Source organism: Oncorhynchus clarkii, chromosome 8 (assembly GCF_045791955.1).
Source record: "Oncorhynchus clarkii lewisi isolate Uvic-CL-2024 chromosome 8, UVic_Ocla_1.0, whole genome shotgun sequence".
In the NCBI taxonomy this organism is placed as follows: domain Eukaryota; kingdom Metazoa; phylum Chordata; class Actinopteri; order Salmoniformes; family Salmonidae; genus Oncorhynchus; species Oncorhynchus clarkii.
In genome coordinates, this window is record NC_092154.1 from 17,459,599 (window position 1) to 17,478,418 (window position 18,820).

At 40.0% G+C, this 18,820-nt stretch overlaps 1 protein-coding gene and 19 non-coding genes across 26 annotated transcripts; all 20 read right to left on the minus strand.

Moving 5' to 3' along the window:
* Positions 1–100: 100 nt before the first annotated feature.
* LOC139415033 (heterogeneous nuclear ribonucleoprotein Q) lies at positions 101–10,076 on the minus strand. 7 transcript variants are annotated; one of them, XM_071162790.1, is made up of 12 exons: positions 9,901–10,076; positions 8,982–9,159; positions 8,112–8,230; positions 7,913–8,020; positions 7,549–7,662; positions 7,096–7,272; positions 5,701–5,836; positions 5,323–5,528; positions 4,748–4,897; positions 4,520–4,641; positions 3,962–4,343; positions 101–2,379 (listed from the first exon to the last, which is right to left on the minus strand). In XM_071162790.1, the coding sequence occupies exons 1-12, from the start codon at positions 9,901–9,903 to the stop codon at positions 2,347–2,349; spliced, it is 1,728 nt and encodes a 575-aa protein (XP_071018891.1). In that variant the 5' UTR covers positions 9,904–10,076; the 3' UTR covers positions 101–2,346. The 7 variants fall into 7 exon arrangements, with proteins under 7 accessions (XP_071018891.1, XP_071018890.1, XP_071018889.1 ...); XM_071162789.1 differs by having other exon boundaries at positions 101–2,382; XM_071162788.1 differs by having other exon boundaries at positions 3,820–4,343.
* A 4,198-nt stretch (positions 10,077–14,274) lies between these two features.
* LOC139415727 (small nucleolar RNA SNORD50) lies at positions 14,275–14,346 on the minus strand. The gene has a single exon (XR_011635002.1). It is a non-coding gene; the product is annotated as a small nucleolar RNA SNORD50 (small nucleolar RNA).
* A 180-nt stretch (positions 14,347–14,526) lies between these two features.
* On the minus strand, positions 14,527–14,598 carry LOC139415699 (small nucleolar RNA SNORD50). Its single transcript, XR_011634976.1, has one exon. It is a non-coding gene; the product is annotated as a small nucleolar RNA SNORD50 (small nucleolar RNA).
* Positions 14,599–14,774: 176 nt separating this feature from the next.
* Positions 14,775–14,846, minus strand: LOC139415715 (small nucleolar RNA SNORD50). Its single transcript, XR_011634991.1, has one exon. It is a non-coding gene; the product is annotated as a small nucleolar RNA SNORD50 (small nucleolar RNA).
* Positions 14,847–15,021: 175 nt separating this feature from the next.
* LOC139415701 (small nucleolar RNA SNORD50) lies at positions 15,022–15,093 on the minus strand. Its single transcript, XR_011634977.1, has one exon. It is a non-coding gene; the product is annotated as a small nucleolar RNA SNORD50 (small nucleolar RNA).
* Positions 15,094–15,271: 178 nt separating this feature from the next.
* LOC139415702 (small nucleolar RNA SNORD50) lies at positions 15,272–15,343 on the minus strand. The gene has a single exon (XR_011634978.1). It is a non-coding gene; the product is annotated as a small nucleolar RNA SNORD50 (small nucleolar RNA).
* A 173-nt stretch (positions 15,344–15,516) lies between these two features.
* On the minus strand, positions 15,517–15,588 carry LOC139415717 (small nucleolar RNA SNORD50). Its single transcript, XR_011634992.1, has one exon. It is a non-coding gene; the product is annotated as a small nucleolar RNA SNORD50 (small nucleolar RNA).
* Positions 15,589–15,763: 175 nt separating this feature from the next.
* LOC139415703 (small nucleolar RNA SNORD50) lies at positions 15,764–15,835 on the minus strand. The gene has a single exon (XR_011634979.1). It is a non-coding gene; the product is annotated as a small nucleolar RNA SNORD50 (small nucleolar RNA).
* Positions 15,836–16,011: 176 nt separating this feature from the next.
* Positions 16,012–16,083, minus strand: LOC139415730 (small nucleolar RNA SNORD50). Its single transcript, XR_011635005.1, has one exon. It is a non-coding gene; the product is annotated as a small nucleolar RNA SNORD50 (small nucleolar RNA).
* Positions 16,084–16,258: 175 nt separating this feature from the next.
* Positions 16,259–16,330, minus strand: LOC139415704 (small nucleolar RNA SNORD50). Its single transcript, XR_011634980.1, has one exon. It is a non-coding gene; the product is annotated as a small nucleolar RNA SNORD50 (small nucleolar RNA).
* A 180-nt stretch (positions 16,331–16,510) lies between these two features.
* On the minus strand, positions 16,511–16,582 carry LOC139415705 (small nucleolar RNA SNORD50). The gene has a single exon (XR_011634981.1). It is a non-coding gene; the product is annotated as a small nucleolar RNA SNORD50 (small nucleolar RNA).
* A 176-nt stretch (positions 16,583–16,758) lies between these two features.
* On the minus strand, positions 16,759–16,830 carry LOC139415719 (small nucleolar RNA SNORD50). The gene has a single exon (XR_011634994.1). It is a non-coding gene; the product is annotated as a small nucleolar RNA SNORD50 (small nucleolar RNA).
* Positions 16,831–17,003: 173 nt separating this feature from the next.
* LOC139415720 (small nucleolar RNA SNORD50) lies at positions 17,004–17,075 on the minus strand. Its single transcript, XR_011634995.1, has one exon. It is a non-coding gene; the product is annotated as a small nucleolar RNA SNORD50 (small nucleolar RNA).
* Positions 17,076–17,239: 164 nt separating this feature from the next.
* Positions 17,240–17,311, minus strand: LOC139415707 (small nucleolar RNA SNORD50). Its single transcript, XR_011634983.1, has one exon. It is a non-coding gene; the product is annotated as a small nucleolar RNA SNORD50 (small nucleolar RNA).
* A 180-nt stretch (positions 17,312–17,491) lies between these two features.
* LOC139415708 (small nucleolar RNA SNORD50) lies at positions 17,492–17,563 on the minus strand. Its single transcript, XR_011634984.1, has one exon. It is a non-coding gene; the product is annotated as a small nucleolar RNA SNORD50 (small nucleolar RNA).
* A 176-nt stretch (positions 17,564–17,739) lies between these two features.
* Positions 17,740–17,811, minus strand: LOC139415721 (small nucleolar RNA SNORD50). Its single transcript, XR_011634996.1, has one exon. It is a non-coding gene; the product is annotated as a small nucleolar RNA SNORD50 (small nucleolar RNA).
* Positions 17,812–17,986: 175 nt separating this feature from the next.
* Positions 17,987–18,058, minus strand: LOC139415709 (small nucleolar RNA SNORD50). The gene has a single exon (XR_011634985.1). It is a non-coding gene; the product is annotated as a small nucleolar RNA SNORD50 (small nucleolar RNA).
* A 176-nt stretch (positions 18,059–18,234) lies between these two features.
* On the minus strand, positions 18,235–18,306 carry LOC139415722 (small nucleolar RNA SNORD50). Its single transcript, XR_011634997.1, has one exon. It is a non-coding gene; the product is annotated as a small nucleolar RNA SNORD50 (small nucleolar RNA).
* A 175-nt stretch (positions 18,307–18,481) lies between these two features.
* On the minus strand, positions 18,482–18,553 carry LOC139415710 (small nucleolar RNA SNORD50). The gene has a single exon (XR_011634986.1). It is a non-coding gene; the product is annotated as a small nucleolar RNA SNORD50 (small nucleolar RNA).
* Positions 18,554–18,733: 180 nt separating this feature from the next.
* Positions 18,734–18,805, minus strand: LOC139415711 (small nucleolar RNA SNORD50). Its single transcript, XR_011634987.1, has one exon. It is a non-coding gene; the product is annotated as a small nucleolar RNA SNORD50 (small nucleolar RNA).
* Positions 18,806–18,820: the final 15 nt, after the last annotated feature.

The window sequence follows — 18,820 nt, forward strand, 5'->3', positions numbered from 1 at the left end:
TGACATGATCAGTAAACAAAATAAAATCTGTATTTGCCTATTGCTGTAAATTCCAGAAAAAGGGCAGTGAATGTAATGTACTAATTCAACAACTCAAACATGCTGATTATCAGTCTTTATACCAATTTCCATTACATCTATACACTTGTTAGATGGATACACATGGATACAGTAGCAAGAGCACTACAATCAAATCAAGAACCTTTTTTTTTTTTTTTATATAAATTACTCACCTCAATTTACAGTACAAAACAATTTATTTGCAAGACTGGGAAAAAAAAAGAAAAAAAAAAAACTTGTTAGCCAGCCAACAATATTTTAACACGGGACTTACTGAGGGAGTCAACTGTGTACAAAACCTGATCAAGTTATTCAGTATCCTTTATGCAATTTTTTAAAAAGCTGCCACATCCTTTTTGAACTGGATAAAACCAGTCATATCCAGCTAACTCCGCTACTAATCATATGTTCAACATGATGCAGATTGAAGACACTTGTCAAATGTGACAAAAAGGCAGCTGGTTGGATGTCTGATCAATGCTCAAGTTGTACAACATGATTAGGCAAATATCTGTACACAAAGTAGGTGGATGGCTTTCAAACAGTGTATGCAACCTTACAAAAGGGATGCGATTATATACAAAAGTTAGACTTCCTATCCCATTGAGCAAAGAAAGGGACACTTTAAAGCTTGAAAAATGTTGTTTTTCTGGTGTTCAAGCTTTTACAAAAGTAACATTTTCCTAAACTATAATACAACCAGTAACTACATTATCTGAAGAAGCACACCGCAAATTCAGTTCAGCCTAGGTGAAAGCAAGGCTTGTTCATTCAGGCTCATTACATGAGATTATTTAACATGCAGCGTTTGACTGTTCGCAGTGTCAGACAAATAGCATGCAGCACCTATAATAAAACTACATGTGCTCTGCTGTTGCTCTTGTGCATATTTAGTAGGGCCGGAATGATACCAGTATCGCGATACTCGTATTGTGGCAAGGAAACAAAATCCTAATGTTGGTTGGAAAAAAAACATTATGGTGTCATCCAGTCACATGTATTTACTTTCCAAGCTATAGCACACAATACTTTACATACAGTAGATGTTTTAAGTAACAAAGAGTTGTCTGCTTCATGTTGTTATTTTTGCCATGGGAAAAAAATTGTGCGATACTGGTACCTTCACAGTCCTAATATTTAGTGGGTGAACAAGCCCTTCTTTCATCAATGAAGTTTTCCTATTTACAGTACAAACAGGGCAGTTGAATCCTCTGTCCAGAGGTAGTTAACCAGTGGTGTAAAGTACTTAAGTAAAAATACTTTTAAGTACTACTTAAGTCAATTTTTCACTTATCTGTACTTTACTATTTGACAACTTTTACTTCACATTCCTAAATAAAATAATGTACTTTTTTACTCCACACATTTTCTCTGACATCCAAAACTACTTCTTACATTTTGAATGCTTAGCAGGAGAGGAAAATGGTCCAATTCACACACTTGAACATCCCTGGTCATCCCTACTGCCGCTGATCTGGCGGAATCACTAAACACAAATGCTTCGTTTGTAAATTATGTCTGAGTGTACCCCTGGCTATCCGTAAATAAATAAAAATACAAGAACATGGTGCCGTGTGGCTTGCTTAATAAGGAATTTGAAATGTATACTTTTGATACTGAATTACATGTTATCAATTACTTTTTATAAATAAACATATTTAAAAACCAAATACTTACTTTTACTCAAGTAGAATTTTAATTTTACTCACTTTTATTTGAGTCATTTTCTTTCTTTACTTTTACTCAAGTATGACAATTCAGTACTTTTTTTCACCACTGTAGTTAACCAACCCTTTAAAATAAATTCTGAAAATAACCACCTTCCTGGAATGCCTGACTATTTACGCCAGGTGATTACGCCTTAGAACATTCTCTTAAAACCAATCCAAATCAAAACATGTCTATTCCAGCATAAAGCTGCATTAACCACACAAATGTACATTAGCATCAAGCTCCTCTGAGCCACTTCAAACTTAGACAAAGTGCAAAATACATAATTACATTTCATTTCAGGATGAAGAGTCCCCTGGGAAATCTCAACATCTTCAGTCATTTAAAATGGCATTTTCTTTGGGGATATGGGGGAAGGTGACAAGTTAATATAAAAAAGTCCAAGCAAGTGATTTGAGTTCTCTTTTGATCATCTTCTCCTGTAGCAGTTCTGGGAGATATGCTGCTTTAAGGCTGGAATATCATTGGACCATTGAGTTGACCTTACCATCACTTCCATTGGCAGCTTCCTGGTGTAACCCCCACATACAGTAAGTAGCAGGTCAGTCTTCATAGTTACAGGTCAGGACCGGCCTCGACCTCTTTTCCCTGCTAGTCAGGTAACAAAAGGATGCAATTAGAAGATAGACCACAACAGAAGACCACATAACATCTACACATATGTAACTACAGAAAATGGGCTACTGCACATTAAAGACAAAAACTCTTATAAGCATTCATCGACTTCCACACCTTTCAACGTCACATGCAACAAGTCTATGCCTTTAGGAAAAGGTCAAGCAGAACAGTGGCGTTGCTGTGTTCTTCAAAAAGGAGACAAGTTAAGTAGTAGGGATGTGGAAAGATTAGGGGTTATGGCCAAACTACAAGCTCTACAGACAGTCCATGCATGACAATTATTGCCCACCATTACTCAATTAGGAATTTGAGAAACATGCAAGATCAGTGAAGGCTACCAATGACTATATAGATCTAAGACACAAAAAGCTTTACAAATTGTGCTTTCTTAATAGTCGAAGGGACAGATTTGAAGTGGCCACCAGAGAAAGATTTCACACTTGTTTTCAGGGCATGTCTTTAATGAAAATCCATTTAAATTTGGGCTACAAAAAAAAAGTGAAATCAAATAGACAATGTTTGAGATATGGCGATTCATTTTTTAAATATGCTCTGATGGGGTATGTCTCCACACATACGTAAAACTTAAATTGTGGAAAGATGCCGACTGCTGAACTAGGTGATAAATTTGATGGCATGCAAAAGTGACGTTGCAGCATGTGGCTAACATTGGCAAACCTTTAGTCCTTCTCTTCCACAAGGAGCCTTAAATTTGAAGGCAATTTAAAGAGAGAATTTGCCGAAACATGAATTTGCAACACAATTTGAAGTTTTGTACACTTGTGTGTGTATGTTTATTAAAGCAGACAAACAGCAAAGAATACAAGCCAAAATGTAAAGGCAAAAATAGGACTAGTCCCCCCCCTTTTTTTCTTCTTTTTTTTTTTTTTTTTACAAGACAAGCTATTTCCTTGAATTACCTTGTGTAACATACAAATGGTAATTTCATTTGTTTTAAAAAGCGAGGCTACATATTTAAGAGACATAAGCGTTGTTGCTGTTAGCTACTTAAGACATGGAGATCAGAATTGCTAAAAACATACATAATACTACCATAGCCAAATAGAGAGCTGGAGCACATGATTGCAAATTTAAAATGTCAAAACATTATGGAAATCACAATCAACTTTATAAAAAAATGTACCAGTTCGCCAGAAGCAGGTGGGATTGTATCTACGGTTCAAATCCAAGCGGATTATTAAAATATATACAAGACAAAACTTGCCAGATGTTACCAAATTGGAAAAAAGGGAGGCGACCGTATGGATTTACAACTAATCAGATCAAGCCTCTAAATTTTTTTCTTTGAAATCATAGCCCTAAAGTTCTACTTCCACTGTTGCCCAAAAGAATCCTGATAAAACTCCTGGTTGTCAGATTTGTAACCATAGTTACCAGAACGATCACCACCTTGGAGCGGTTGCTGAGCAATGGGTTGAGAGCCCCAGTTCTGATTATTGGTCTGGCGCCGCTTGGAATCTGGCTGGTTGTACCCATCAGCTTTGCGCTTTCCTCCTACATTTCCACCGCGGCCACCCCTTGCACCACGTACCCCGCCGCGGCCTCTCTGCTGCACACCTCCTCTGGCACCTCGTACACCTCCTCTGCTTGATCCTGGACCGCCACGCGGTGAGAAGCCACCTCTGCCCCTGAAAGCACCTGCACCACCTCGGCCTCTGGCTGGTGATGGCCCCCAGGCACTTCTGCCCCCTCTTCCTCTAGCGGGAGCCTGATAGTCATCATAGCCGTAGTAGGGGTCCTCGTATCCGTCACGGTAATTGTGGTAGTCATAACCATAATAATCGTAGTAATCCTCATAGCCATAATAGTCAGGGGGGTAAGCATACCCTCCCCTACCACCACCTCTACTTCTTCCACCTCTTGTGGGAGGGGGCAACTGAGGGGGGCCGTAGTTGTAATAATAATCATCATACCTATGTGGGAAAAACAGGCAGAACCATGCAAAAATGTTCAAGGCACTATACACATATCGACTCATTACTGTTCTTACGGGATTAGAACTTTGAAATGGTTGCATGACCAATTCAATTTGGGCTTTGAAAAGTGGAGCCTTTTGTAAAGAGGTGTAACATTTGGGAAGACTTCTTACATGTTTGTTTTGGCTGCTTGTCTCTGAGCTTTGCGTTCTTTCCTCTTCTGATCAGGGGGCTTTGCAAAGACTATGTCAATGTGCTCTCCCTCTAGATCTTTGCCATTCATTTCAGCCAATGCCTGTGGAGATGGTGGCAAACTACAGTCATCATACAATTACACACCTATGCACCGTCATGTACTTACAGCAGTGTATTCTCATTATATTATCACTCAACGGCAGTACCTTGACTGCACTGTCCCTCTCATCAAAGTGAATGAACGCGTAATCTTTCAGCTTTTTCACTCGCTCCAGTCTACCAAACTTGCCGAATGATTTTTCCAGTATTTCTTCCGTTACACTGTTCGCAAGGTTTCGAACAAACAAAACTTTGACCTGTGGATTGAAATGCATGAAAGGAAACATGTTATGAATTTCAAGTACATGGTTTCCACAAAGACATCAGTGTGATCTCCACCCAGTTAAAGACTAGCTAGCTGTTGCGTTTTGTTAAATGCAAGACTTGAGGTTGATACATTTTCAACTGCAAGCCTATGAAGCAAGACTTCAGGTGGGAAACCAATCAATGTACATCCCCTGTCCTTCAACAGAGGGATTTTTATACCCGAGATAAAGTTAAATAGGCAACATTCAGAAACCCCGGCAGCGTCCCAAATGACACCCTATATAGTGCACTACTTCTGCACAGGTCCAATGGCCCCTAGTCAAAAGTAGTGCACTATATAGGGAATAGGGTATCATTAGGGATACACACTCATTTATCCAGTGTTCCATCACTTTGTAATAATCAGATCACCTACCTTGGCCATGACCTCTGAATCGGGTTCCTCGATGGGGTCTGCCCATTCCACAGTAACCACATTCCCCCAGACTTTCACCTTGCCACTCATCAGCCTGCGTCTGGCCTGAGCAGCAGTTTTATGGTCCTCGTATTCCAAAAAGCAAAAACCTCGGTTCTTCTTTTTGTCATCCGGCTGATGGTACAGTATGACATCATTAAGACCCTCTGTTGGAAAATTTTTTAAAAAGTCAGTTCAGGTTTGAAGTGCATTAAATATCACATTCTCATAGCTAAAGCAAATCTGCTCTTGATGTAGTTAGCTACAACCAGATGACATGTCATTAACTTAATAAAATGAAGAGCCCTAATCTCACCCAGCAGCAAATATGTTTCTTACCTGTGACTTTAGCAAACTCCTCTACCATCTGCTCTTTCGTTTTACTCTTGGGGATGGAGCCAACGAACAGCCTGTTATTGGCAACAGATATACACACTCCAATGTGCTTGCCGGGGCGTATTTCATGATTATTACACTACGGAAAGAGAGGAACTCGTCAACCAGGGTGGCAAGCATAAATATGAAACCACCATGGCACAGAAGGTTAATATTTTCAAATTGATTAAACCGATGAAGCCTGAAAACAAATTTGAGGAATACCATAGAGCAGGGTTCTCCAACCTGTTCTAGCATGAGCTACTAATTTTTAAAACATTTTTTAGAGTGGCTTTCAAATAGGCACATTTTCCTCCCTCCCCTGCAACTCTTCCCCAGGTCCTTACTGTACAAGAGAAAGTAGTGCACTGCGTTTTCAGTAAATATACCAGGTAAAATCATGGTTAATAAACAAAGGATTTTTTTCTCTCCAAATGATGTTGTATATTTCCCAAAATTATGTTCTCAATTTTATTTTTCCTGGTTTAAGATTCATTTTGAAATCAAAAATACAATTGTTCAAAGAAAAACAACATTTGATTTTCTGAGTCTATGACAATGGTTTAAATCACACCTGAAGACCATTTTTATAAGTCTGGAAGAAAATGAAGACATTTTGATTTTTTTTTTTTTTTTAATTGTGCATCTGGCAGATGAGGAATGTGCCATCTGATGTGCCGTTCTAGTGATGGTTCTGTACGGCTGCTGCTCAGATTTCATGGCAAAGTTTGCAGGTAACAAATAGATACAAATAATATACTTCTGCCAGGTTAGCCTACTTTGCAGTTAACATTTAATTGAGACGGCTTTGGGGAAAGCATTTCTGTCAACCCACAAGACTTATCACATCAACTAGCTACACACGGAGCGATAGAAACGTGTGCACAACACAGACAGGGGCAATATTGCTGCAAATTAACTGGCAGATATTGTGTTAGATTTAGCTTTTTAAGCCAATAGTGGCTAACCAGGGGTTGAGATAATGTCAATGTTGGGTTGATTAGATCGTAGCGGATACTGATGAAATTTGTTTATCACAGTTTGCAGTGGAACATATGGAAATTGCATGTACTTTCAGAATTGTTTGGCGAGCTACTCATATGTGGGCTGCGAGTTACTAGTAGCTTGCGATCGACCTGTTGGAGATCCCTGCTGTAGAGGATGCCATAACTGGAGTGTCAAGGTTGGTGTTGCAAAATTCCCGGGTATTCCTGAAATCCCGGTTGGAGGATTCCTGGAATCAGGAGCAAATAATTATGAAATGTGGAATCCTACAATCAGGAATTCTGGAAAACCATGGAATTCATTTAAAGTTCCTGGAATTCTGCAACCCTCGCCAAGGCACAAAGACACACTCACCAGGTTTACTGCCTCTGAGGCAGCCTCTTTAGTGCAGAAAGTGACAAAGGCGTACCCCCTGTTCAGGCCACTAAGTGGGTCCATCATTAGACGTAGATCCCAGATAGGTCCCGCCTTCTCAAAGAGCGGCACCAGCTCGTCCTCAAACAAGTCTCGAGGAATTTTCCCAACAAATATCTGGAAAGGGAGGGAACATGTCATGAAGAAACATCTGAGCAGATGCGAAAGTGCCCGGTTATGGAAATGAATACACAAAAATTACGGAACTCAAAAGGCACGAGAAGTTTTGTTTATTTATTACACTTTAGTGTTTTAAGTTTCAGCCCAGTCAGATCTTAGCAGTAAGCTCTCAGTCTCTCCAGAACTACAAATATCATTAGGACAAACAGCAATTTGAAGATGTTTGATGGTCTCATTCATGTGCGTTTGTTCACTGAAAGGTAAAGACCTTACCTCTGTTCCAATAGTGGGTTGAGAACCTGAATACACAGAATCTGGGGGGGGGCCTCCATACTTGCGCTGACCCGTTGTCACATCAAGTGTATAGCTGGTTCTATCAAGCAGAGCCTGACATAATCAAAATAAATAGATTAAATGTTGCAACTACACAAAAACAATGCTTGATTGTCACAAATAACCAAAATATTCACAGACTTTTGGAACCTTGGTATAATACTCTTGACAAGCTAAGTGGAGTCTAGTCTGCCAGCAAATGTCCAACTATTACAATAATGCCAAGGCAGTGGGAAGAGATTGGAACAGAAATATTTCATTTCTACAAAGAGCATGGAAAGTAAACTTCCTGGTGTTGACATACCTTTATTTTTGCCTCATCTGGTCCCTTTGTGGAATCTGAAACTTTGGTTCCTTGCTTCTCCCTCTGTCTGTAAGTCTTCATTACTCCACAGAGAAACGCACTTTTGTTCTGCATGGGAAAATTGGAGCTTTTAGGTCCTCCCAGCGTTTCACTAAATCAGAAAAACATCCTCAAACAAGAGTAATGCTGCCCCACTTACTTGCACGTGCGACAGATCACTTTCCTTAAACTGAAGCAGGACTTGCAGAGCACCTTCTTCATTAAATTCTTTCAACGCTTCAATAGCCCTTTCATCTAGGTCACTGTGTGCTACCAGTCCTGTAGATGAGACATTCCAAATATAACCATTTTGTTCACCAATGACATCAAAATAAGACATGGCATTATGTCCAATCAGATCTTAGCGGTAAAACATCACAGCAATGTTGAGTTGCTCCGGGATTTGAGTAATAGATATCATGTGGACAAGCAACACATAAAGTAGTCAATATTGCTAGAAAAAGTTGGGTTTGTAGTGAAAACATGAACAAGGATAACAGAAACTTAAGGAAATTAACAAACATGCAGCTTATCAAAAGAGGAAGAAAATTTCACTATCTGCACCCATAAGCAAGCATCACACTGTAAAACCCAAGTCAGTCAGCTGTCCTTGTACAAGTAAATACAGATGTCTTAAGAGGCCTGTTATGCGTTTCTTTATATTGTCCACATTGTGCTTCTGGGGGACATCACTTGTCCCAGTCCAGGCAGCTGGTGCCATTGTTCCTGCATATGCCATGGCCTCAGATTCCCCTTGAGACCATATCAAGACAACCCTCCCCCATCCACTCCAGTTTCAAAATGTATACTAATCCACAATAGGTTTCCATCCATATTAAGCAATAGCTTCTCTACTCTGTCTTGACACAATTAATTCAAATTCCCACTCAGAAATACAGTTTTTTGGGTATGGTGAGGATAGCTTTGTTTGTACCCATTTTGCAAAGATATCAGACAAAGTTTCTGTGGTAAATACAAACTGCTAATAGATAGAACTAAAAGGGCAGACAATTACGGTAGTTGCGCTCACCTGCTACGTAAATTGCATCTAATTTTTCAGCAATTTTCTGTGGTAAACCAGCGTCTAATAAAGTCTGGAAATGGTCTGAATGTTTAACTTCTGCTGCAGTTGTGTCCACTGTAGTTGTGTCCATTGGTTCTTCTGTACCATTTCCATTTACTTGATCAGTCACCATGTCTCCAGACATCTGTGTAATGCAATGAGTCAAATAAATTAGACGGGGAAATGTAGTATAGCAACAACCCTTTTATGATCATGCTAATCATTAAACTCCTGCAACGAAGATAAATGTTTTACGATGGTCTTGTTTTAGCAAGCAAACAGTGCCTTAAATAACTAAATTCCAGAGGTACCCGACTTTATACTGAACTTCGGAAATTAAGATAACCGTTAAATATAACTAACGTTAGTTACAGTATGTAGCTAACATTTGGGTGTGTTTTTGGACTCATTTAGGAACCAGCAAACTAGCGTTACACGTGTTTTGTGCGCACTGACGGCACTGCTGTGGTAGGCTTGTTTAGCAATGCATTGTAAAGTAGCCAGTAAACTAATACCACAGATATAACTAAACCTCATTGTTCTACAATTAACGCATTTGCTAATACATTAGCTAATGTTAACCCCTTCTTCAGGAATGTGTCTAAAATATTTTCCCCCGGTTCGCTAGTAACATTAGTGAAACTAACATAGCTAGCTACTCCGTGGCCCCGGCCTGGTGTCCAGCCGCCAAATAACTAGCTAGTTAAGTTAGCTGTCTAGCTAACGACATAAGCTCTGGAATCCATTTTCAAAATGCCGGGTAGGAGTAGCTAGCTTGCTAGTTAGCTAACGTTAACCACGTTACACATTGTTTGAAAACACTACAAGAACAAACATCTTCACCTATCCCTAGCTTGACCAGTTGGCACATCAGGCAAATATTTACCATTTGATAGTTCACTAAGGTGCACGGTGTTGATTTTGTCTGATTTCAGGGTGTTACAAAAAAAAAGAAAAAAATCTACGATTCCCGGGGTAGGTCGGGTTTTCACTCCTGTCCAGATAATGTAAAATGGCGGCTAGTTGACGCCGCGAGTGCTTCAACATCTATGGGGTTTCTGCAGCTGCAAACCACGGGCAGGTGCATTTTGACGATGTAGACTCGAAAAGGAAGAGAGTGGGCCAACTCGGTGGGAACTCTGTCTCCCTCCAGCAGATGGCGATGATTTGTCGTTCTTTCGCCAACCAAAGCAATGACTTTTGTATGGTCAGTGTCGAAATTGGTCAACAAGCAAATTAATGGCTTATTTGTAACGTGAAGTTTACTTGATCGAATATACGTTTTGTAATGCTTAAGTTCTTAAGAGTGTAATGATATACACTATATATGCAAAAGTAGGACACCCCTTCAAATTAGTGGATTCTGCTTTTTCAATCACACCCATTGATGATAGGCGTATAAAATCGAGCACATAGCCATGCAATCTCCATAGACAAACACTGGTAGTAGAATGTCCTTACTGAAGAGCTCAGTGACTTTCGATGTGGTACTGTCATAGGATGCCACCTTTCCCAGAAGTCAGCTGGTCAAATTTCTGCTCTGGTCAACTGTAAGTGCTGTTATTGTGAAGTGAAAACATTTAGAAGCAAAAACGGCTCAACCACGAAGTGGTAGGCCACATAAGCTCACAGAATGTGTGCTGAAGGCGTAAAGTGTAAAAAATTCTGTCCTCGGTTGCAACAGTCACTACAGAGTTCCAAAGTGCCTCTGGAAGTGTAACAGTATAACTTTAGACAGTCCCCTCGCCCATACCTGGGCGCGAACCAGGGACCCTCTGCACACATCAACAACTGTCACCCACGAAGCATCGTTCCACAAAAGCCACGGCCCTTGCAAAGCAAGGGGAACTACTACTTCAAGATCTCAGAGCAAGTGACGTCACCGATTGAAACGCTATTTAGCTCGCACCACCGCTAACTAAGCTAGCCGTTTCACATCCGTTACACTCACCCCTCTTTTGACCTCCTCCTTTTCCACAGCAACCAGTGATCCGGGTCACGGCACCAATGTAACAATGTATAACTTTAGACCGTCCCCTCGCCCATACCCGGGCACAAACCAGGGACCCTCTGCACACATTAACAACAGTCACCGACGAAGCATCGTTACCCATCGCTCCACAAAGCCGCGGCCCATGCAGAGCAAGGGGAACTACTACTTCAAGATCTCAGAGCAAGTGACGTCACCGATTGAAACGCTATTTAGCTCGCACCACCGCTAACTATGGACCCAAATAAAAGTGCATGTGGACCTGTAATCTTTAGAACAGCCAGGTAAATAATAATTTCAAAAGCAATATTTTCCAAGGCTTCACAGTATTTTATGCATCATTTCAGGAAGAAATGTATATTATCCTGGATGACGACCATAATTTGTTATTACATTTTGCAGTGCTAGGACTGATCTTTAGCAGTCATTTCTATGAATGTGTTTCAAGTTTATGAATCAGGCTCTGGTTCAGATTAATCGGATTCAGATGAGTCATAAAATTCAGATGGAGATTCAGTTATGTTAGTCTAGTCAGACGAAGAGTCAAGCAAAGCCAACAATGTATCCAATTCGGAATCCAAAACACTTTCAGACTGTCCCAGATAAAGAGATCCTGGCCCTTGATGGGGACTGTCTTCTGTTCGATGGTGGTCCTCTAGGATTCTGACAGCCAGTGCAGTTCTAGAAGCATGTTCAGGTGCATCCTCCTTTACAATTTGCACCAGTCTTTCAAGATAAATACCTAGTAAATTACCAGTATGCTACTTTCACCCCTTCAGGGCATCAATTCCATTTTACCAGCACCTAAATTATACAATTTGAGAAACACGTTGGGGTGTTTTATAGTCCGGGATTAGAATTAATCTTTGTCCAGAAAACCAGTCCTTAAAATTGGAAGCTAATAAAGCAAAAATGTATTTATTTTAAATTGGAAGCTGTGGTGAAAAACAGACCAACATCATCAGGTTGTTCCTGAGTAGGTTCTGCCTGATGCAGGTCTTGCACACTCTGGGTGACTTCAGTCACACACCCTCTGCATGCCACTACTCAGGTATGAGCATTGCATTGCTTCAGTTGTGTTGCAATACAAGGAAAAACATACATTGCAAAGAATCAGAGGCTCCATTTCCATTTGTCTCATCTCAACGGTCCCTCCACTCAGACCTTTTCCTATGGCTTTTGAGGATTGGACATATTGAGGAAAGATTAATTGAGAATGGGGCAAAGGTATTACCTTTGTTACATCTCTCCTCTAGGTCCATGGGAACTCTTTGAACCCACCATCACATCATTCCTGCACTTCATGACCACTTGCTCCAAGTGCAACACCATCTCCTCCAAAGTTAATTAATTAACTAGGCAAGTCAGTTAAGAACAAATTCTTATTTACAATGACGGCCAGGCAAAAAGCCTCCAGCGGGGACTGGGGCTGGGATTAAAAATAAAAATGAATTAAATAAAAATAAGACAACACATCACGACAACACTACATAAAAGAGAGACCTAAGACGACAACATAGCATGGTAGCAGCACAAAACAGGGTACAAACATTGAGCACAGACAACGGCAAAAAGGTAGAGACAAATATACATCACACCAAGCAGCCACAACTGTCAGTAAGAGTGTCCATGATTGAGTCTTTGAAGAGATTGAGATAAAACTGTCCAGTTTGAGTGTTTGTTGCAGCTCGTTCCAGTCGCTAATGGTAAGGTCCTCGGTGGAGGTGATAGGACAAATGCACCCATAACAAATAATAGTCTGTCTTGTGGATCTCCATGTTGTGGTCAGTAAGCCATGCTGTGGGAAACTTTCACCCATTTAACATGTTTTGATTGATAAGGTCCATGTTGAGAAAGCCACATGCAAAGTATTTTACATCTAATGTTACTCAAAGTTGAGTCAGACCTTACCTCGACAGAACAGTCTTACTCCGTTCTCTCAAATGATAAATTAGGCCAAATTCATTAGAGCACAGGGCGGCGCAAAATTGGCCCAGCGTCGTGCGTGTAGGGTTTGGCCGGGGTAGGCCGTCATTGTAAACAAGAATTTGTTCCTAACTGACTTGCCAAGTGAAAACATTATTTTTGTTAAATAGCTGCTGTCATACCACTAAGAAATTGAACATGCAGCTTTTCTTAGAAAATAAGATCTAATCTTTAGATAATTGATATTTAAATAATAAATATTTAACAATGACATACTGATACTGTGATTATGAGCTCTGACATTATGACGCATTAGATTCCACAGGCCATCATTCACACCCAAATGAGTTGGGACAAAAGCATATGCAGTGAAACAAAAACAAAAAAGACTGAATGCATTTAAATGATCTTTATTAAATTCAAACATCCAGTTACTCCACAAATCAATACAGTCAATATAACGAACTTTGTCCTAGGGTAGCTCAGTTCCAATTTAGAGCTTTGTAAATGAAAAGGCAATAATGCGGTCTCCACATTGCTAGTGATGGCCAGCTCCATTGTATGATAAAGATCACAATGACCCTTGCAAAGACAGTCACTAGGAATTAAATAAATGAAAGAAAACACCTTGTTACAACCTTTATAAAGCTATTCTCCCCATAATCCTGCTGACACATTTGGTTGCAAATTGCATTTCAGAAGTCAGGTCTGACAGTGTTGTCAATCATGTTCGGGATAGTGTCATCCTAAATACAATCTTGCAACAACTTCACAAAATGCATTCAGTGTAACACTGTGTCCTTTTCTAGTCTGCTGTCCCCCAACCTTGAAGCCCAGGCGTCGCTAGTCAACGAGACAATTTGGAAGGATGGAGTCACGACTAGCAGTGCCCTGAAAGACAACCAGGAAAATGATTTAACGATACACCTTTTTGCATGATAAAATGTGACACCAGAAATCTGCAAATTGGGGACTCCTGAGTGGCGCAGCAGTCTAAGGCACCGCATCGCAGTGCTTGAGGAGTCACTACAGACAGGGGTTCGATCCCAGGCTGTGTCACAACCGGCCATGACAGGGAATCCCATAGGGCTGTGCACAAAGGGCAAAACATCTTCGGGGTTAGGGCAGGGTTTGGCCGGGGGAGCTTTACTTGGCTCATTGCACTCTAGCGACTCCTTGTGGTGGGCCTGGCGCCTGCAGGCTGACCACGGTCATCAGTTGAACGATATTCCCTCCGAAACATTGGTGCGGCTGGCATACGGGTTAAGCAGGCAGGTGTTAAGAAGTGCGGTTGGGGAAGGAGGCATCATGTTCAAATGCATCATGATCAATTATGCTAATTGTATTTCAGAAGTCAGATCCGACAGGGTTGTCAATCTTACAGGAATCAGGTTTGGGATAGGTTCATCCTTAATACAATATTGCAACGAGTTTGCACAAAACTAACAGATACTTACAGTTGTTAGCTACAGACTGTAATTTTCCCATCAATGTCTGGTCTGCAGTTCCCTGAAAGACAGTATGGTAAAGCAATATTACAATTAACTTTATTGTGCATGGATGTTCAAATGCATCATGATCAATTATGCTAATTGTATTTCAGAAGTCAGATCCGACAGGGTTGTCAATCTTACAGGAATCAGGTTCGGGATAGGTTCATCCTTAATACAATCTTTGCAAAAAACTAGGAGTAAACAACAGATTCTTACAGGTGTTACAGGAAGCCATGTTCTGGTGTAGAGGATTCCATTTCTGGTCTGCATATCTGAAAAACGGTAAGATGAACAGTTTCACATTAAACCCTGGTGCATGTTCAACTGTGGTATCAGAAATCGGCAAAGGGTATTTCAGAAGTCAGATCCAATAGGGTTGTCAATCTTACAGGAATCAGGTTCGGGATAGGTTCATCCTTAATACAATCTTGCAACGAGTTTGCACAAAACTAACAGATACTTACAGTTGTTAGCTACAGACTGTAATTTTCCCATCAATGTCTGGTCTGCAGTTCCCTGAAAGACAGAACAGTCAAATTATTAACATGAAGTTTGAGCATGCATGTTCAAATGCATCATGATCAATTATGCTAATTGTATTTCAGAAGTCAGATCCGACAGGGTTGTCAATCTTACAGGAATCAGGTTCGGGATAGGTTCATCCTTAATACAATATTGCAACGAGTTTGCACAAAACTAACAGATACTTACAGTTGTTAGCTACAGACTAATTTTCCCATCAATGTCTGGTCTGCAGTTCCCTGAAAGACAGTATGGTAAAACAATATTACAATTAACTTTATTGTGCATGGATGTTCAAATGCATCATGATCAATTATGCTAATTGTATTTCAGAAGTCAGATCCGACAGGGTTGTCAATCTTACAGGAATCAGGTTCGGGATAGGTTCATCCTTAATACAATCTTTGCAAAAAACTAGGAGTAGACAGATTCTTACAGGTGTTACAGGAAGCCATGTTCTGGTGTAGAGGATTCAATTTCTGGTCTGCATATCTGAAAAACGGTAAGATGAACAGTTTCACATTAAACCCTGGTGCATGTTGAACTGTGGTATCAGAAATCGGCAATTGGTATTTCAGAAGTCAGATCCAATAGGGTTGTCAATCTTACAGGAATCAGGTTCGGGATAGGTTCATCCTTAATACAATCTTGCAACGAGTTTGCACAAAACTAACAGATACTTACAGTTGTTAGCTACAGACTGTAATTTTCCCATCAATGTCTGGTCTGCAGTTCCCTGAAAGACAGAACAGTCAAATTATTAACATGAAGTTTGAGCATGCATGTTCAAATGCATCATGATCAATTATGCTAATTGTATTTCAGAAGTCAGATCCGACAGGGTTGTCAATCTTACAGGAATCAGGTTCGGGATAGGTTCATCCTTAATACAATCTTTGCAAAAAACTAGGAGTAGACAACAGATTCTTACAGGTGTTACAGGAAGCCATGTTCTGGTGTAGAGGATTCCATTTCTGGTCTGCATATCTGAAAAACGGTAAGATGAACAGTTTCACATTAAACCCTGGTGCATGTTCAACTGTGGTATCAGAAATCGGCAAAGGGTATTTCAGAAGTCAGATCCAATAGGGTTGTCAATCTTACAGGAATCAGGTTCGGGATAGGTCCATCCTTAATACAATCTTGCAACGAGTTTGCACAAAACTAACAGATACTTACAGTTGTTAGCTACAGACTGTAATTTTCCCATCAATGTCTGGTCTGCAGTTCCCTGAAAGACAGAACAGTCAAATTATTAACATGAAGTTTGAGCATGCATGTTCAAATGCATCATGATCAATTATGCTAATTGTATTTCAGAAGTCAGATCCGACAGGGTTGTCAATCTTACAGGAATCAGGTTCGGGATAGGTTCATCCTTAATACAATATTGCAACGAGTTTGCACAAAACTAACAGATACTTACAGTTGTTAGCTACAGACTGTAATTTTCCCATCAATGTCTGGTCTGCAGTTCCCTGAAAGACAGTATGGTAAAACAATATTACAATTAACTTTATTGTGCATGGATGTTCAAATGCATCATGATCAATTATGCTAATTGTATTTCAGAAGTCAGATCCGACAGGGTTGTCAATCTTACAGGAATCAGGTTCGGGATAGGTTCATCCTTAATACAATCTTTGCAAAAAACTAGGAGTAGACAACAGATTCTTACAGGTGTTACAGGAAGCCATGTTCTGGTGTAGAGGATTCCATTTCTGGTCTGCATATCTGAAAAACGGTAAGAGGAACAGTTTCACATTAAACCCTGGTGCATGTTCAACTGTGGTATCAGAAATCTGCAAATGGTATTTCAGAAGTCAGATCCAATAGGGTTGTCAATCTTACAGGAATCAGGTTCGGGATAGGTTCATCCTTAATACAATCTTTGAAAAAAACTAGGAGTAGACAGATTCTTACAGGTGTTACAGGAAGCCATGTTCTGGTGTAGAGGATTCAATTTCTGGTCTGCATATCTGAAAAACGGTAAGATGAACAGTTTCACATTAAACCCTGGTGCATGTTGAACTGTGGTATCAGAAATCGGCAATTGGTATTTCAGAAGTCAGATCCAATAGGGTTGTCAATCTTACAGGAATCAGGTTCGGGATAGGTTCATCCTTAATACAATCTTGCAACGAGTTTGCACAAAACTAACAGATACTTACAGTTGTTAGCTACAGACTGTAATTTTCCCATCAATGTCTGGTCTGCAGTTCCCTGAAAGACAGAACAGTCATGAAGTTTGAGCATGCATGTTCAAATGCATCATGATCAATTATGCTAATTGTATTTCAGAAGTCAGATCCGACAGGGTTGTCAATCTTACAGGAATCAGGTTCGGGATAGGTTCATCCTTAATACAATATTGCAACGAGTTTGCACAAAACTAACAGATACTTACAGTTGTTAGCTACAGACTGTAATTTTCCCATCAATGTCTGGTCTGCAGTTCCCTGAAAGACAGTATGGTAAAACAATATTACCATTAACTTTATTGTGCATGGATGTTCAAATGCATCATGATCAATTATGCTAATTGTATTTCAGAAGTCAGATCCGACAGGGTTGTCAATCTTACAGGAATCAGGTTCGGGATAGGTTCATCCTTAATACAATCTTTGCAAAAAACTAGGAGTAGACAACAGATTCTTACAGGTGTTACAGGAAGCCATGTTCTGGTGTAGAGGATTCCATTTCTGGTCTGCATATCTGAAAAACGGTAAGAGGAACAGTTTCACATTAAACCCTGGTGCATGTTCAACTGTGGTATCAGAAATCGGCAAATGGTATTTCAGAAGTCAGATCCAATAGGGTTGTCAATCTTACAGGAATCAGGTTCGGGATAGGTTCATCCTTAATACAATCTTGCAACGAGTTTGCACAAAACTAACAGATACTTACAGTTGTTAGCTACAGACTGTAATTTTCCCATCAATGTCTGGTCTGCAGTTCCCTGAAAGACAGAACAGTCAAAATATTAACATGAAGTTTGAGCATGCATGTTCAAATGCATCATGATCAATTATGCTAATTGTATTTCAGAAGTCAGATCCGACAGGGTTGTCAATCTTACAGGAATCAGGTTCGGGATAGGTTCATCCTTAATACAATCTTTGCAAAAAACTAGGAGTAGACAACAGATTCTTACAGGTGTTACAGGAAGCCATGTTCTGGTGTAGAGGATTCCATTTCTGGTCTGCATATCTGAAAAACGGTAAGAGGAACAGTTTCACATTAAACCCTGGTGCATGTTCAACTGTGGTATCAGAAATCTGCAAATGGTATTTCAGAAGTCAGATCCAATAGGGTTGTCAATCTTACAGGAATCAGGTTCGGGATAGGTTCATCCTTAATACAATCTTGCAACGAGTTTGCACAAAACTAACAGATACTTACAGTTGTTAGCTACAGACTGTAATTTTCCCATCAATGTCTGGTCTGCAGTTCCCTGAAAGACAGAACAGTCAAATTATTAACATGAAGTTTGAGCATGCATGTTCAAATGCATCATGATCAATTATGCTAATTGTATTTCAGAAGTCAGATCCGACAGGGTTGTCAATCTTACAGGAATCAGGTTCGGGATAGGTTCATCCTTAATACAATATTGCAACGAGTTTGCACAAAACTAACAGATACTTACAGTTGTTAGCTACAGACTGTAATTTTCCCATCAATGTCTGGTCTGCAGTTCCCTGAAAGACAGTATGGTAAAACAATATTACAATTAACTTTATTGTGCATGGATGTTCAAATGCATCATGATCAATTATGCTAATTGTATTTCAGAAGTCAGATCCGACAGGGTTGTCAATCTTACAGGAATCAGGTTCGGGATAGGTTCATCCTTAATACAATCTTTGAAAAAA